The 16,951-nt window shown below is 39.6% G+C and overlaps 1 protein-coding gene across 2 annotated transcripts; it reads right to left on the bottom strand.

Annotated features, from left to right (window-relative positions):
* Positions 1 to 5,355: 5,355 nt before the first annotated feature.
* On the bottom strand, positions 5,356 to 16,000 carry zdhhc20b (zDHHC palmitoyltransferase 20b). 2 transcript variants are annotated; one of them, XM_074621389.1, is made up of 14 exons: positions 15,854 to 16,000; positions 13,954 to 13,980; positions 13,504 to 13,598; positions 13,282 to 13,402; positions 13,120 to 13,189; positions 12,948 to 12,980; positions 11,828 to 11,948; positions 11,266 to 11,301; positions 10,893 to 11,025; positions 10,588 to 10,714; positions 9,975 to 10,064; positions 9,732 to 9,844; positions 8,712 to 8,759; positions 5,356 to 8,589 (listed from the first exon to the last, which is right to left on the bottom strand). In XM_074621389.1, the coding sequence occupies exons 1-13, from the start codon at positions 15,969 to 15,971 to the stop codon at positions 8,716 to 8,718; spliced, it is 1,128 nt and encodes a 375-aa protein (XP_074477490.1). In that variant the 5' UTR covers positions 15,972 to 16,000; the 3' UTR covers positions 5,356 to 8,589; positions 8,712 to 8,715. The 2 variants fall into 2 exon arrangements, with proteins under 2 accessions (XP_074477490.1, XP_074477491.1); XM_074621390.1 differs by lacking the exon at positions 11,266 to 11,301.
* Between the last annotated feature and the right edge of the window lie 951 nt (positions 16,001 to 16,951).

Here is a 16,951-nt window from a genome sequence, read left to right as displayed (position 1 = left end):
TGAGCTATTCATGGGGTATGCAATGCACAAAGCTCGGAGAAGCTCCGATTACAACACACACACAGAGGGAGAGTGACTTCATTCTCTGCTCAGGTAGACATTACTCCTCTTTATCTTTACATAGACAATAGTTGTTTGCTGATATATTAATGCTCTGAATGTCGAATAGAGAACAGGGATTAAGGTTGCATGATATATTCCATATTTCTACTGTCTGGTACCATTACTCAGTGTTTACAATTCTCAAGCGTTACATACATAGATTTCAGAAGTGGCAGACAACAAATTGAGTGGCTGGTAGAAATGTTAAGTGGCCTGCCACAGTGGCAGGTGAGGAAGAAACGTCATTTCAGACCTTGCTGATAGCGATACCTGGGCTTTGGGTATTGGCCGATACCGAGTACCGATCCGATACCGGTATTTAATTAATAAGCTGTATGCTTAACTGTGTGGATCATTCTTTTATGTGTTTGGCAACATCAGGCTTGACTTAAACATTGCTTTTCTAACTTTGTAAAACAAAATGTAACCAATAAATACATACATTTACTGAATTAATTAAAATAATAAATCGTCTATGAACAACTGCAAAAGAACTTTTCAAAGTTAACAGGAATTACAATTGTAAAACTTTTTAATGCAGCAGGAAATTGGTCAAAACTTAAACAATAATTAAAATTCAAGTATATAATGTATATAGTATTTAAACATAGAACTGAATTGAATAGATCGGCCCCATTGTCACCGATATCCGATCCAGCTATTTGAGTCAGTATCAGCCCGATATCCGATCCGGTATCGGTATCAATGCATCCCTATAGTTTATGGCAGTGGTTTTCAAAGATATTCCATAAACACAATGACAAAATGTATGACTATTTTTGGTCATGGGTTTCATACACTTTCTGTAATAAAACATATAAAAGAAAAAAATCCTCTCAGATGGGGGACCCTGGGACAAAGTCTCATCAAAAGGGGGTCCGTGGTCTAATTTGTGTCAATTTAGGTGTCCTTTACATGAAAAAGTTTGGTTTACTGTAATTAGTAGCCCACCACTTCACTGAGCCAAACATTGGCCTTTAGATAATAACTTCTTTGACATCAGCTCACTCAACTCAAGTCCTTATTCACATACAGAAAGTCTTCATCAATGAGGAAGCTCACAGTAGAGAAACTAGGTGGATTCTGCTTCACTCTCAGGGAGTTATGTGACACATGACTTTCTCTCCAGATAGGGATTAACTGGGACTATTTCTACAGGTTACTGAAAAAAGGGCTGGAGGAGGGGGAAGTTTGCAGCGTATGTCTGTGTGTGTGTGTGTGTGTGTGTGTGTGTGTGTGTGTGTGTGTGTGTGTGTGTGTGTGTGTGTGTGTGTGTGTGTGTGTGTGTGGGTGTGTGTGTGGTAGTCTATGGGTGGGGGTGTTTGTTAGGACTGGAGCCTGTGGACAACACATCACATGCCCCCTCGTTCCCATAGTAACACATGCAGGGGCATCGTCATGTGAGGCATTTGCTACAAATCTTTTTGCACCCTTGGCTCCATTTGATTCATTTTCCACAACACTGAGAGGCCTGTATAGAGGGCGAGTCACTGAATTTAAGCTTTAATAGCAATGACGCCTGAAGTGCAGTTCATCAGGCACATCTCCTCACTTATTCTTTAATAGCAATGATGCCTGAAGTGCAGTTCACCAGGCACATCTCCTCACTTATTCTCTGCATCCTATAGTTGTTATCTAACTTTCTTCTTTTACTTCCGAACATCACCTCGGCCCTCGTTTACCTCATATCCACCTCTATTGTTTATCACATCTGCCTGTCCGTTCAGGCAACTTGGCTTTAAACCTCTTTAGCCTTGAACTACATGTGCAGACACATTTGAAGAATGAGTAGAGAAGTCTGACGGGCACAAAAACAGGGACACGATAAGTCATGTACACACACCCCAACACGGAATTGGATATAGGAGGTATGACGCATCTCTGTTTCACCTGATATGAATCATTTCATCAAGTCTGTGCAATTTTTGTTTTGGCTGCGTCAAGGCACACCTTAGCTTACATTTTTACTCAAAAAGGTTCAGACTTAGCAGAATGGATTTGCCCCAACTGGCCTGAGTTTATGAATAAACAACATAAAATTCCCAGGAATCTACAGAGAAATCTTCAACCACAAAACAGCATCATTAAAGTGGCAGTAGGCAGAATGTTTTTTGGCATCATTGGGCAAAAAAATCCATCATAACCTTTCAACACATTGTAATTCAAGTGTTCTGAGAGAAAAATAGACTTCCGCACCTCCTCATGGCTCTGTTTTCAGGCTTTAGAAAATCTAGCTTGTGACGGGAGACTTTGGCCAATCACAGGTCATTTCAGAGAGAGAGCGTTCCTATTGAGCGTTCCTATCGGCTTTTCATTTGACGGAGGCAGCTGTCAATCACTCGCAAACTCCGATCAATTTCACTTTCTCATTTTACAGCTAAACAGTACACTACAAGATGTTTCTTAAAACATTTTACGCGAGATATAGGCATTACAGTAACAGAATATTGATTCATATTTGAGCAGCGCTGCCTAGTTTGACCGTTTGTCCGGAGTTTGCGAGTGATTGACTCATACATTACTGTTAGGATCGAGTCACCGTTTTATAGAAAATAACTTTGCTCCAATTCCACCCACTGCTGCTTTAAAAAGACATTTACGGGAAAATACCCCCCTAAAATGAATTAATATTCTGCTTCAGTTTAAGGTTAGATTTTAACAAGTTAAAAAGAAACAGACTGTGAGGATGATTTCATCTTAGGACAAATCCTTGGATGGTGATTAATGGAACAGTTCAGCTCACTATGACGGCTGTGATTATGATGCACAGCTGTACGCCAGACATTCAGATTCACTTAGTTGCAGCCAGACTAACTCCAAAACCTGATCACATCATAAATGTGATGCTGTGATCTCCTGCCAAGGGACACTATCGGCTGTGTTTGTAGATACTGATGTTAAAATCCAAAATCACTGTTTAATGGGGGATTTTTCTTTTAATGGCTAACCCAGGTCTTCAGTGAAACTGCAGCTGCTTTGGCCTTGCGGAGGTTTAGACTTGTTTGGTTTTTCACAACTCACTGTTTACTCTCCTTCAAAAACTGACACCGAGGTCATTAACTCGGGAGTTTATAGCTCACATGTGCATGGCCACCCACCTTATAAACACACATGCATAAAACTGGTCAAATCTAAAATATAAAACAAACACAGTATTTGATTTTAAATTAATATTGTGCTGTTCTTGTTCAGACTGTTTTATAATGTAGTCCACGACTTGGCATTTACATTACATAGTATATGCCAAGTCATGCTGTTATGACCTTGGTCGCTGTGTTGTACAGATCTGCAGAACAGATGTGATACTCTGGGGGTCTGTTCTGTCCCCATATGCCTAAATTATGATTTACAAACAGCCATGTCGGACGCTTTTGAAGAGGAAGTTAATGTGAAGCATGAGGTCTTTGAGAGGAAGAGCAGAGCAGTGAACAGCAGAGGTCAAGGGCCTGGGTGTTAGACAGATACTGTACTATGGCAAAAGTTCTCAGTCCACAAAGAATGTCGACTGCCTCCAGATACTGTGAGCATGAAACTATTTGATGGTTTTGGTTTTGTGTCTGAGCTCATCTAAAAGCACTCGTTTTAGACAAAAACAAAGTTGACTTAAATCACTGTCTTTCCCTGACAGCACAAGGCTAAACACAATAATCTGTTCAATCTGCATGCTGTATTTGCATCTTTGTATAACTTTCACTTCAGGAATTTAGCAATTGGAGATGCTGATACTGAGTATCCTTTTTTCGCACAAACAAGACTCTGGACAACGCTTCAAACACTATGCAAAACTAGCCTTTTCTTATTCTCCTGTATTACACAATTAAGGTGTTGCTGTGCAGTCAGTATTTTTGATATTTGACACATTTTAAAGATTAAAGCCACATGGACAAACTAGAATTACCACCTTGCGGTTGTATGCCTCTGCCCATCAGTCAAGTTGCAGGCTATGAACTCTTGAGTTATGGCCAAAAATGTGTTTTGGGAGGTCAGGCGACCTTTGACCATCCAATTCTTTTTTTTTTTAAAGATTATTTTTTGGGCTTATATATATTTAATGGAGAGAGAGACAGTGACAGTTATGAAAGGGGAAGAGAGAGGGGATGACATGCAGGAAAGGGACCCAGCCCCGGCACACGGGGCGCCTGCCCCACCAGGCGAGCCACCAGGGCGCCCCGACCATCAAATTCTAATCAGTTCATCCTTGTGTCTGAGTGGATGTTTGTCAAATTTGAAGAAATTGCCTCAAGGCGTTCCTGAGATATTGCATTCACGAGGGTAAGTGTGGCTCCGTTTTTGAAAATGCCCACTTAAGCTATACAGTCCAAGCACGTAGTTGACCCGTGTTTCAATAAAACTCCGTAGTCCATGTTCTTCGTTTCAACCGTTTACTGAAAATCTTTCTGAAGTCTTCAAATACAAAAAAAGTAACAAAATATCAAAAAACATAACCAGTAAAAAAGCAAGAACAGGTATATTAAGCACGGTCAAAGACTAGTGTGCTCTCCAGGCTCCATAGCTTCAACTGAATCGTTTAATGAGCACATTTTAGCTTCTACCCAATCAGAAGACAGGGCTGGCTGCAGGCACAATTGCTCCTTATTGAGCACACTGCAATGAAACTACAGAGCTACTTATCTCAAGCAAATAAAACAAAATATAAATTAACCAGTTATTTCTTTATTGTACAAATGGCTCTAACAACGAGAATGGGACGGACATGAGATCACAGTGACCTTGACCTTTGATGACCAAAATCTAATCAGTTCACCTTTGAGTCCAAGTGGATGTCGGCACGGAGGCATAAAAGCTCCACTAATGTTCACATCTAAATGCCTTTACAGTTCTTGGGGAGTGCTACTGCATATGTGGAAACTTGTATAAAGCCTTCTGTGGCTCCAGAGGGAGCTGCACAAAGTTTGACTAAGTGCCTCAAGTGATGTCACTGGAGGTGTGGCGTTAGAAAGAAGACCTCTGTGGCTCACTCCTCTCTGCTTGAGGCTACATTTGCTGCTACTGGCATAACACACCCAAATCTGCAACTGGATTGTAGGATGTCGAGTTGCATTGTGGGTAATGCAGGTTTTCACGGAAGAAGAATTTCTGCAATAAAGAAAGACAATATCTCTGTTGCATTCATTTTGGTCCTTTTTTTTTAAATTGCCCATCCGATGATGTTAAAGGAGTTCAATGCTAAATCGGTGCAGTACACTTTGAAGGCTTGAATTAATAAAAAAAACTGATGAGCAAAATTAGACGGGAGGTTTAAAAAAACATTTATTGTTATTTTCATGTTAATCGTGTAGAGGCATGTACTTCATTCACAAAATAGGAACAGTAAAATTAATCAGACAAGAAAAATATATATGTAGTCTTTTTCTTACATTATCAATATATATATACACACACATTGTAAAATAGGACATTGTAACAAAAAGAAACCAAAGTGTAGCAATAAGCACGTTATGATAGGCGACATCTGCAATGTGAATACAGATGTGAAATGTTTACAGTCGCAAAAGAAATGAAATTGTCAGATCCTTCCTCCGTTTTCACAGGAGTTTTTATGGCTTCGTTTATAAAGTTGAGACAGACCAGAGTAAAGCTAATTGAAAACATGACGCACCTGGCAAGAATTGTAAACCCCCAATGTTTTGTTTTGACACCATAATCCCTGTTATCTTGATAAAACACATTTTTTTTTACACGAGTTAGGCGCCATGCTTTTGAGCATTAGTCAGACGTTATGTGTGTACATGTAAACAGACATGTAAAAATCTCATGGCTGCACAGAAGCAAATTCTTCCAAGACGACAATATTACAAAAGAACACTCAATTAAGCATTACAAAATACACACGCGCACTTTAGTCTCAAGGCCAAACAGCCCAGAGAGAGAATATAGGCAATTTGTAAAACGACAAGACGACAGGTCCAATGTTTCAGAATCAGTGGCCGTAAAGTGATGAGCGGGCTCCTGACAGATGAACATACAGATGTTTTTGTCTTTTTTTTTCTTCAACTAAATGTGAGGTTTAGAAAAAGATCTACACGTGATCGGAACACAACCTTGGCTTGCATCATGATCTCAGTGATTTAATCTGCTAAACTGAGATCGAACCACCCGTGTGATTCTGATACTTAGGCCCCCATGAGCATCATCCATACAGCAACAAATGTCCTCCAATCACTGGTTTGTAACTATAAATACACTCGGGCTCAAAAAGGGTCAAACATGATTGGAAGGACAAAAACGTAAACATAAAAGTCAAAAGAGCGGGCTGTTTTTAACTCTCCATCCCCCCCTACTGTCCCAGCTGTGGTACATTCAGCACAATGATTACCAAGAAACGCACCGTACAACACCACTAACTCACTCTACGCCATAGAAACAGCTGTAAACATGTACATCACCAGAGTCTAGTTAGTAGGAGGCTCTTCCAGCAAACAGTCAGGGGTGTGATCAGATAGACACGAGCAAATGACAGACATCAGGAATTCGCTGGGTCTCCCTTTCGATGTGAAAGTTGCATATAAATAACAAAATTCCTCGCAAAAAGGACGTAACTAAATCCTGAACAGTTGTTATTTGGTTATACTGACAGAATGGTCCATTCTTTAGCAGGCATTCACATTTGCATGAGTCACGAAATCTAATTAAAAAAGTCTTCCTTTACAGATTTTTGTCAGACCCTCAGAGTCACTGACACATCCCAGATGTTCAACATTGACATATCCCAGATGTTCAACACTGACATAACAGGTTAACTGTTAGGTTTTTAACACAAGCTGAGGCTCCTTTAACAGTTCAAGGTCACAACACGGAGTAGATGAGGCGAGAAGAAAGCCGTAGTCGACACCTCTAATTTCACATTAGATCAGATGGGTTCAATTCACTTTCATTCCAAAAAAGAGTTATTACAGGAAAGCTATGCATGGTATGAATTAAATACTTATTTCTGAAGAAAGCTGCACCTGCAAATTAGACTGAAAGTGAATTGAGCCCTGAGCCACATGTTGATAGAGTTCAGAAAAACATCTCCATCTGAATGAGGGCAGATAACAGGAGCAGTGTCGCAACCTGCCGGCCAGCACTGGTATTGCAAGGACATCATGACCCGCTACAGGCAGGAGGGACAGACGCACCTTGTAGAAAATATTGCGCCATAATGACTGATAAGTAGAATTTGGTTATGAATACATTGGCCAATGAGGTTAAGATAAAGCTAGGATGTTGTAAACACTTCAGGTTCAGAGGTCAGAGCTCCTGACAGGTCAGCCCTTATTTGGCAATGGTGTCGTAGTAAAGGCTGAAGCGCTGAGCTGAGTAGAAAAACAGGCTGTAGACGTTGCGGGCTGAGAATCACTGATGGACATACTTACATATGACACTGAAAAGAACAGGTAGTGATGGACGCTGCGCATTGCACTGTTTGAAATGCATCTCCCAGGTCATTTATAAGCAGCATGTAACACAAGTTGGCCACAAAAAAAAAAAACACATTAAGCTGATTCTTTTAGTTGCTGTTAGTTCTTACTGCCACTTCAACTGTTACACACATTCACACACAAACAATACGCCAGAAATCACATGATCATCCAACATCCGTTATACCTGGGATGCTTTTTGGACATGAGAAAAAGAACAAAAAAAAGCAGCACGTTGTTTGATGGACATTGATAATCTACAAAGTGCAAATGTGCCACCTTGTGCTGTGTAATATCCAAAACGCCACCCAAAACCCGGCTACAGCCTTCCCTGTTGTGCACTGGTTCAGTCCGCTGGACCGTGCGGTGTAGAGTCCTCTGTAAGATAGTCCAGGTTTTGGGTGGGAAACATCCAGCTCAAAAAAGTTGCAGACCACAGATGCGCTCCAACATTATGAGTTAAAAATAAGAAAGACAAAAAAAACAAAACAACTGTCACACAGGTAAACTGATCCATCTCCTCAGGATGTACTGCCTTTCTAAAAAAAACACGAAATGTTCAAAACAAACACGCTGCTCCAGCTTGTCCCCCGCTCTTCACCGCAGCTTTGTGCCTTTAAAACGAGTCCCGGTGCACCCAGGGAGCTTTTGGCACCTAAAAGTTTTTCTCATTAAACACCAAAAAGTAGCTAATATTCCTTCCAGGATTCTTGAATTTTCATCAATAAATGCTCCACTTGTGAGAAAAACTAAAACAGCACGAGGAAATATGTATACAGTTGAATGTATGCGTGTTAGCATGTCTGTTTGTGTGTGTGTGTGAGAAGGAACTAGCTTGTATCACATGGGGGGGTAGGCGTGAGATTTGCTTATGAAACTGCATGCGAAAATGCCAATGCCATAGATGCATTACTGTGCTGTGACGGGCGAAAGAAATGCATTTCCATAGTTACTCTGAATGGGGTCTGTAGGGATGGGGTTGCCAGCTGGGAGACTGTTGCCATGGTGACAAACTAAAACTGTTGCGTTGCTTAAGGCATCGTATTAGATGACGGAGGAGTTTCTCCTGTGGCAGAGAAGAAAAGACAATTAGTTACATTACTGTTGATCACACTCACAATTGACATAATTGTTCAATGAAACACTTCCATGTGAAAAAAACTGCAGACTGACTGAACTCATATTTACCTGGTTAGGACTCGCTCTCCATGGAGATTGTAATGGTTTCACTTTCAGCTGTGAAGTCAAACAGAAAACGTGTTAGGGGGCCGTACACATGCCGCTTTTTTTGCGTCCTCAAACCCATTCCTGTCAATGTAGACGCGTGGAAGGCCGGTTCAAATGTGGGAGCGCCGCCGCCGCGACGTACAAGCGTTCCCATGCGCCTATTTTTTAAGGCTGCGCCCCGAGATGAACACAGTTCAACTTGTGGAATGCTGCAGCGTGCACCGCATGTCATGTGACGAGGAACAACCAATCACAGCCGGCAGATATCCTTCCTTTCTTCCGTAAATATCAGTCTACGGTAAATATAGGATAGACAGCTTTATTGATCCCCGTGGGGGAAATTTGATTGCCACCAAGTCACAGTATTTACAGTACACCAATAAATAAATAACATCATAAGAAGCCCTTTGAGACATCATCAACAGCTGAGAGGTACCATGGATCTAGGCCATATCTAAAAAACCTCCTGAATCGTTCAGTAGAACACTGAGGCATCACTAGTCGCTCACTGAATGAAGGAGAAGTTAATAATTTTAGTGCAGGGCTACCCAGAGCTTTACAATCTGTCACACAAACTTTTTTATTTGCTTCACTGTTTTCATTCGAGGACGCCGCAACATCCGGTTGAAAGGTCAGCTTAATTGGCACGGAGAAATCGAGCAGTAATGTTACTGTGAGGGGGTTTACGGAACTGGAAATCCATTCATCTTTGTTTTGACTTTGTTTAGTTTAGTCAGTGAGGCTTTTTGCTGCTAAATTACCGCCGCTTCATTATTGTCATTGCAGCGCGCAGGTTTCGGTTGCTTAGTAACAGCAGGCGCGAAAGGAGCGGAACCTCCAAAGCACCTTGGGTAGCAGGATGAAAGTGGCACGGCTGGCGTTTTTCCATAAGTTTTTTTTAGACGCGGCATGTGTACGGCCCCTTATGGTGGCAGATGCCAGACGGTGAGTTGTCAATTCTGTAGGTGAAATAGAGCTCACCTGATTTGAGGGTGTTATTAGACTGATGGTCTCCGATGTTGTTGGCATGCTGGTCGTTGCTCATGAGGGGATTCTGTGACTCGCTCACGGGGCTCACTGGGACATCAGTAACACTGGAAACATGCCCAACGAATAAAATAGTAAATGAACTGTGCATCCACAACCCTTTAAAAAAAACATAAATCCTTTTTAGAGCCTCATGTCAAATAATATATATCTTTTATTATACCAGGAATCGATCACCTTTTATTTGGCTCGGGCTGCAGGGTCACTGTGGCCTGCTCTACATCAGCGTTGACCAGCCTTGTGGGAAACGTCAGACCGTCTCCCTGACTGTGGTGGACAAAGAAGACAGGGGAAACTCAAGATTAGTCAAAAAACTGCAGTTTGGTTTGATTTCCTCTGGAACTACACAAAGGTAACCTGATATTTGCTCTATCTCTTCTTTAGCATGAAAACATTTCTGTAAGAATTTTTTTTTTTTTTTAATTACTGAGCTGTAAATTCAACCACAGAATCAGTACTTAGCTTGAATCCAGTATAAGTGTTACAAGGGCCTCTATGTCTTTGTCTCCTTTAGAGCTGCAACGATTAATCGATTAGTTGTCAACTATTAAATTAATCGCTAACTATTTTGTTAATCGATTTGAGTCATTTTAAAGATTCCAGCTTCTTAAATAAATATTTTCTGGTTGCTTTAGTCTATGACAGTAAACTGAATATCTTTGAGTTGCGGACTTTGGGAAACACTGATGGACATTTTTCACCATCATATAGACCAAACAACTAATCAAGAAAATAATCGAAAGATTAATCGACAATGAAATTAATCTTTAGTTGCACTTGTCTCTTTTACCTGGTGAAGATGGGCAGCGGCCAGTACTTCTTCTGGTCTCCAAAGACCTGAGCGATATTCTTCCGGAAACCCAGAGAGAAGCCGTTCTTATCAGAGCCTGTCCTAAAGACTGGTGCTCTGAACGCCTCTGCAGAGAGGGAGGCAACATGGAGAGACAAGCATGAACAGAGACAAATACAGACAGGTCATTAAACGAACCAATAGGTGATACGAAGACACATTTACAACTACAACACCATTGAAAACCTCTTAAAAATGTGTTTTAATTCCATCAAACACCTGTTGAAAGTGTGTGTGTCTGTTACCTATAGTGGACCTGTTCTTCCCTACAAGCCACAGGTGGTAGCTGAAGAGGGACAGAATACTGATGCAGAACATGGCGGCCACAAAAAAGAGAAACAAGACATGGAATTTGGCGTGAGTGTCTGGCAGCTCATTCTGTGGGGGGGGGAAGAGACAAGAGAAAAAGGAGAGTGAATCAATAACATATTCATATTGAGGATATTTATGGAAAGAAAGAAAGAAATAAGAGAGAAAAAAAAGAAAAAGGCAGAGTAACAGAGAAATAAGACGGATGCCATGTGAACCACGTCACTGCAACGCACATCACGACAAAAACCATGGCAACGACGGTGAGGCACTGCAACACTAAAGGCTTTTGGAGGACAGCTGGGTTACCTTTGGGCAGTTCTCTGCCGATTTCCTCCGGCAAAGCTTTAGTACAAACAGAAACAAGACTGGTTAGCAACACCAGGAGAGAACAGGTGGGAGGGGAGGAAGCACTTAGGAACCAGCGGGCAAATACAAGTCAAGGCCGAGTTAGGTGAATGCGGGTAAAAAAATGAAAGAGAGTGGGTTGAATGTACAAAGTGTGCCCAGTATGGAGAGAACAATGAGGAAGAGATAAGAAGGAAATCAAAGTGGAACAGCTACAGAGAAGGAAAAAAGAGAGGAGGTGTTTGCACGAGTGGTGTGACTGATGGTTCTGATAGTGGAGAGGGAGAGACAGAAGAGAGAGAGATGAGAGAACAATGACCCAGTGTGCGAGAACTGGGGATAACAGAAAGGGGGGGAACAGAGAGGGGTCAGAGGGGACAGAGAAAACAGAGGACTGACTGACAGCTCAGCACAGGGAGAGGTCAGCACCATGCACAACCGACTCAAGAGGATGCTCGCCCGGGTTTCGACATGCACCCGAATCTGCATCCTCTGTAGCAGCGCATTCACAATCATTACTCACTGTCCAGAACTTTATGAAATATTGCAGTACGGTGGCCGCAATGAACAAACAGTACACCAGCGAGTAGGCCAGGAAGAGGATGAAAAACTTGTAGTTGGAGAATCCGACACAGTTGTTCACCCTGGAGACACACAAACAAACAAACAGCAGAAAAGTCAGATATGACATCACTTCCTCAGCGTAGAAATCTTATCAACCTGAACTGTCAAAAAAAAAGGAGGCTTAATCTTATGGTTACACCCATAGACTGTATTGTTACACCAAGCTGGTAGTATTCTTTCCTTGGTACAAACCAGAGTAGAACGCTCTGTTGCCTTCTTATATTTGGTTAAAAGACGCATTAGAACAAGATCTATGTTCATAATTAAGTTGTTTTTTGAACAGTTTTGGTACATGTCCAGCTGCAAGATGAGATTATTCCAACATAGTGGAGTTCAAACAATTTCAGTATTTGTAACATTAACTATTAGGGGTGTAACGTTACATTGATCTGGATCAACAATCTGATATCATTGAAGCAAATTGAAAAATATCGATACATATCATCTTTGAGACACGCCTTTATTTTGAAATTCTCACTTTTTATTAAAAAGAATAGATTGTTTTCATTTAAATGTCTGGAAGAGCTCAGTAATAAAATTGTCAAATCATATTTTATTGGGCATATGATATCATCTCATATCGATCGCAGGCCCCTGAATTGAATCGTATCGTGGCAGACTTTGTGATATCGGCAAATATGGTATTGTTGTCCAAAGAATCAATATAATATCACGAGGAAGCTTGTGATTTACACCCCTATTAACTATTAGGTCTTCAAAGCAGGAAAGAATAAATGAAAATTGCTCAGAAAGCAGTTTGCTCTTGGCCGACTCTGTTGTGCTCTGCTTTTACAGTATGAGCTATCAGATCTATCTCCTTATGCTTACTAACCTGCATGAAGCAACTAAGAAACACTCGTAATACTGCAAAGTTTTGGCATCTTAATAAGACCAAAAAAGAGTTAAACTAACATGGGCCTGTTGCAAATATGCTTGGCATGAAGTGTGAACCATCCTAACTCTAAAATGTGAGATGTCATATGTACAGTATATCCCTTTGTTTAGCAGGTCTTACATACCAGGGACAATGGTGGTCCATCTTCAGCACGCACCTGCCACACACAGCAAGAGAATAGAAGAAGGAGGAGAGATTAAAAACAAACACACATAAGAAAGGATCAGAGACAAGTGGAAGAGAAATGGTTGAATCAAGAGGAAGTCTCACAGTTCAATAAATATGTTTTTTCTTACATGTCACACGCGGAGCAGTGATGACAGCGGTCTGGCTTGATAACTTGACAGCGGTCACAGTAACGGATTGCTGCATCGTGTCAACACAACAGGATCTTGTTACGGGACAGGTCCAACACAGAGGTGCAACACACATTCACATTTAGACACACAGAGATGTACCTCCAGCTCCTGTGCGGGTGTACAGAGGCAGACTGGTGGCGGCTCTCCAGAGGATCTCTTGCTGGGACTCTGGCCTCTCTTCCTTCTCGTAACGCTCCTTCTCAGGTTTGGGCAGGCAGAACTGGAGTGAACGAAAAGCAGTTTTTTTTTTTATGTCAGCAGGGGATTACAGACATGTAGAGAGAGTGGGTTTGTATTTGGAGACTTTTTTGGTTATTGTACCTCTTTGGAGGGGTTGGCAGGCTGGCTGAAGATGGTCTTCCAGTAAGACCATACAAACATGATGAAAGAGAGGTGGAAGAAGATCAGGTAGACAACTGGAGGGAAACATTAAGCAAAACGTCAGAACCAACAGTCTCACGTATACATTGAATACAAGCATTACCATTAAAAAGCTGATATGCTGCTGTCACTTGGGATATGAACACTGTACATCTACATATTAAATTAATGAGAGAGGAATGCTGAATGAGGAGCTGCTCTGCTTCAACCTCAGCACTTAGAGAGAGCATGTTTTCTGTGCCAGCCTTTTTTTACTTTAGCTAAAAGTGTACAGAGCATATTTCACCGGACCTTAGAGAGATTATTATCCCAGTAAAAAGCAAACTGGCTCAGTTCCCTACATTCACAATGTATTTAATAAACATTATTTTGAAACACCAAGACACTTACTCTGCTCTCCTATACTAGGGATGGTGACTGGAAGAGAAAAAAACAAGAGAAAATGTTAGATACAAAAAGAAATTGTCAACTAAAACAGTGATAGTTACATAGCAACATTAAAATCAGTGGTTATACATCTGGCGGTGGGCTTTAGAAAGGCTTTCCCAAAAGAAATGCACAAGTCTTACATGCTTAAAGGGACACGAATAAAAGAAACAAATACAAATTTCTTTTACACATAGTGTTTTCTCAAGTTGACAAACCAATCTCACCACAATGTGCATTCAGCTTTCAGTCATATCACACAACCTTTGTCGCCAGTTGTTTTATAATTTCCATTTATCTGAGCACTTTAAAATGACTTTTCGTCCCCCTTGTGAGGGGATTGTTTTCTCCGCTACTGTTTCCTGGGTCTAGAATGAACTTTCAGTCTTGAATTTCGGGCTCATGTGGAAGAAAAAAAGTCCTTAAAGTCAGAAAAAAATGGGAATTTGATCAATAGAAAATCTGCTGAGGAAAAACTAACGCTCATTTCATTTTTTTTTTTATTTCAAAATTTATTTCGAACAAGTAGAAAACAAAAAAAAAAGAAAGAAAAAGAATGATCATACCAACAAGTGGACGGTCAGAAACAAGTAGTATTCACATACAATGAAAAGCGTAAGAAAAATAAATTGTCAACACTTGATGCCTTGATTTACATATTCGAAAGGAGTGAGAAGTATAAACTTATTTAATCCCACCCCATAAGTCAATTATTAATTATTAACCAGCTTCCTTATTGAGCTGGTTACTGTTGAACACACATAATCCGTAAAGTGGTGATCAAACACAGATATCACCTCATTTTAAATGAGTCACAAGACATACATCATCATTCACAGTTGAAACATATCAAATTAATTTAGTTCCTCTGATTAGATCCAACATTTTCTCTCTCATTTTATCACAAAAACTCTCAGAGCCAAATCAACACTAAGCTAATTACAGGTAGTATATTCACTTTTTTAATAGTCGTGTATCACAGTTGTTACCCTGCACTATATTCAGTTGTAATAGTTTTCTTCATCTCCTTGTATTTTTATATCTGGTATATGTTTTTGTACTTTGTACTACTGACTTTTTTACTGCCTTTTTACTAACATGTTTTGCACTATGGAACTGTGATGCTGGAAACTTGAATTTCCCTCGGGATTAATAAAGTTGCTATCTATCTATCTATCTATCAAGTGGGGATCAAACATAGATATCACCTCATTTTAAATGAGTCATAAGCAAAAAAAAAAAGAAAAAAAAGAAAGGGGAACCACTAATTTAGTCTTAACCAAACCAGTGTGTGGTGTACTTTTTTAAAAATATATATTTTCACATCACAGTGACATGAAAGTACACCTACATAAAATTAGATCCTGACACCAAAGTGTTGGTTTCATCATTCACAGTTGAAACATATCAAATTAATTGAGTTCCTCTGATTAGAAAAAAAAAAAACATTTTCTCTCTCATCTTATCACAACACTCTCAGAGCCAAATCAACACTGTATCTTTGCCAGGCTAATCACAGGTGGTGTAGTTAAAGAGGGAAAGTCTGCACATCTGGCCAGCCGGCCAAATCACCTTATATAGTTAACATTATAACGCTCCATCCAGACAGACTCGGCTCGACACAAAGCCATGTTAACACCACGGTGAAAGTTGTCTAAAACACATCTCCCATTAAAATAAGGCGACCCAAAGCGATGGCAAGCTACCAGATAATGAATTTGGACAGGCTTTGCCACAACAACCATTGTTGAGCTGCAGTCCGTTTACTTCCTGCTGGCCAGCAGCAGCTGTATGTTTGTGTGGACAAACACCAGCCTTTAAAGGCTTTAAAGAGCCAAAAGACGATGGCAGGATGACTACTTACATATACAAAGCTCTATCACGTAAGCGTAATACGACCAGCAGACGACCAGGGCGATGAAAATCACAGGTATCCATGCTAAACCCCGTTGACAGCATCTCAGGACGTGTGTGGGCGCCATCTTTCTCCCTCTACTGGGGGAACAGGGAGTGTCCATTTGTGACGTCACTGGGCTGAAAATATATGTTTTTTTTATAGGGGGGATTAATTAAAAGATGTTGATTGAAATAAAGCGTTTTAATTACACTTTTTAAGCTCAAAAATACATGTAATGATCACACATAATATATATAGCCTATCGCATTATTTTTTTTTGTTCCTGCTAAATGTAGGTGTAGTTTGCAACTTTATAAAAGGAGATGTTTGTTAAAGATATTATTATCTTATTATATATTTATTGTTTATAATTTTATTTTTTTACTTGTGTATATATTCTTTTTACTTATTTATCTATTTTTTGTATATAATGTGTTTTTCCTGTATCTATACTGGCTTATTTTATATTAATATTAGGTTTGTTAAGTTTCTTTGTACCGAGAATGTTATTATTGGGGACGTTTGTGAATGTTTGTTCTGTTGTTTCAAAATAAACAAAAAAACAATAAATATAATATTGAAAAAAAAAAGAAGATATTCTATATTTTGAATGTAAAGAATCATATATGTGTGTTTTCAAATGTTATGATTTTGATGAGAAGTTATTACTGGAAAATGCAGTTTTTATAAAATAAAATCAGAAATACTTTATTACTCCCCAGGGGATATAAAGAAATGTAGAAACATTTAAATAAAGGAGTATGTAACATGTTAATTACGCACATAATACCACAATATATGTAGGGAATATAAATACTAATAAAAATAAGAAATTAGAAATAATTTATAACAAATATGTGCATCAAACACATGCAATATATAATTACAAAATATTCATGACTTTTGATAAACTTGTGGATAAGCTCCATAAAATTACAACTAAATGTTAAATTGTTACAATTTAATTTAATATAAAACTATAAATTGTTATGACTTAACAATTATAATCTAAAATTATAATTTTGAAAAAAAAAAAGTTTAATCTGCATGAATTTTTTTTATTGT

Source organism: Sebastes fasciatus, chromosome 21 (genome assembly GCF_043250625.1).
Source record: "Sebastes fasciatus isolate fSebFas1 chromosome 21, fSebFas1.pri, whole genome shotgun sequence".
In the NCBI taxonomy this organism is placed as follows: domain Eukaryota; kingdom Metazoa; phylum Chordata; class Actinopteri; order Perciformes; family Sebastidae; genus Sebastes; species Sebastes fasciatus.
This window is presented reverse-complemented; position numbering and strand designations above follow the sequence as displayed.

Bases quoted from the DNA above. Each gene is read 5' to 3' on its own strand.
- zdhhc20b (XM_074621389.1), bottom strand. From the start codon at position 15,971: ATGGCGCCCACACACGTCCTGAGATGCTGTCAACGGGGTTTAGCATGG. The intron at 12,981-13,119 runs GTAAGAAAAAAC...TGTGTGTGGCAG, and splicing joins CACTGCTCCGCGTGTGACAT to GTGCGTGCTGAAGATGGACC. The intron at 10,715-10,892 runs GTAACAGACACA...CCCTCTCTGCAG, and splicing joins GAAGAACAGGTCCACTATAG to AGGCGTTCAGAGCACCAGTC.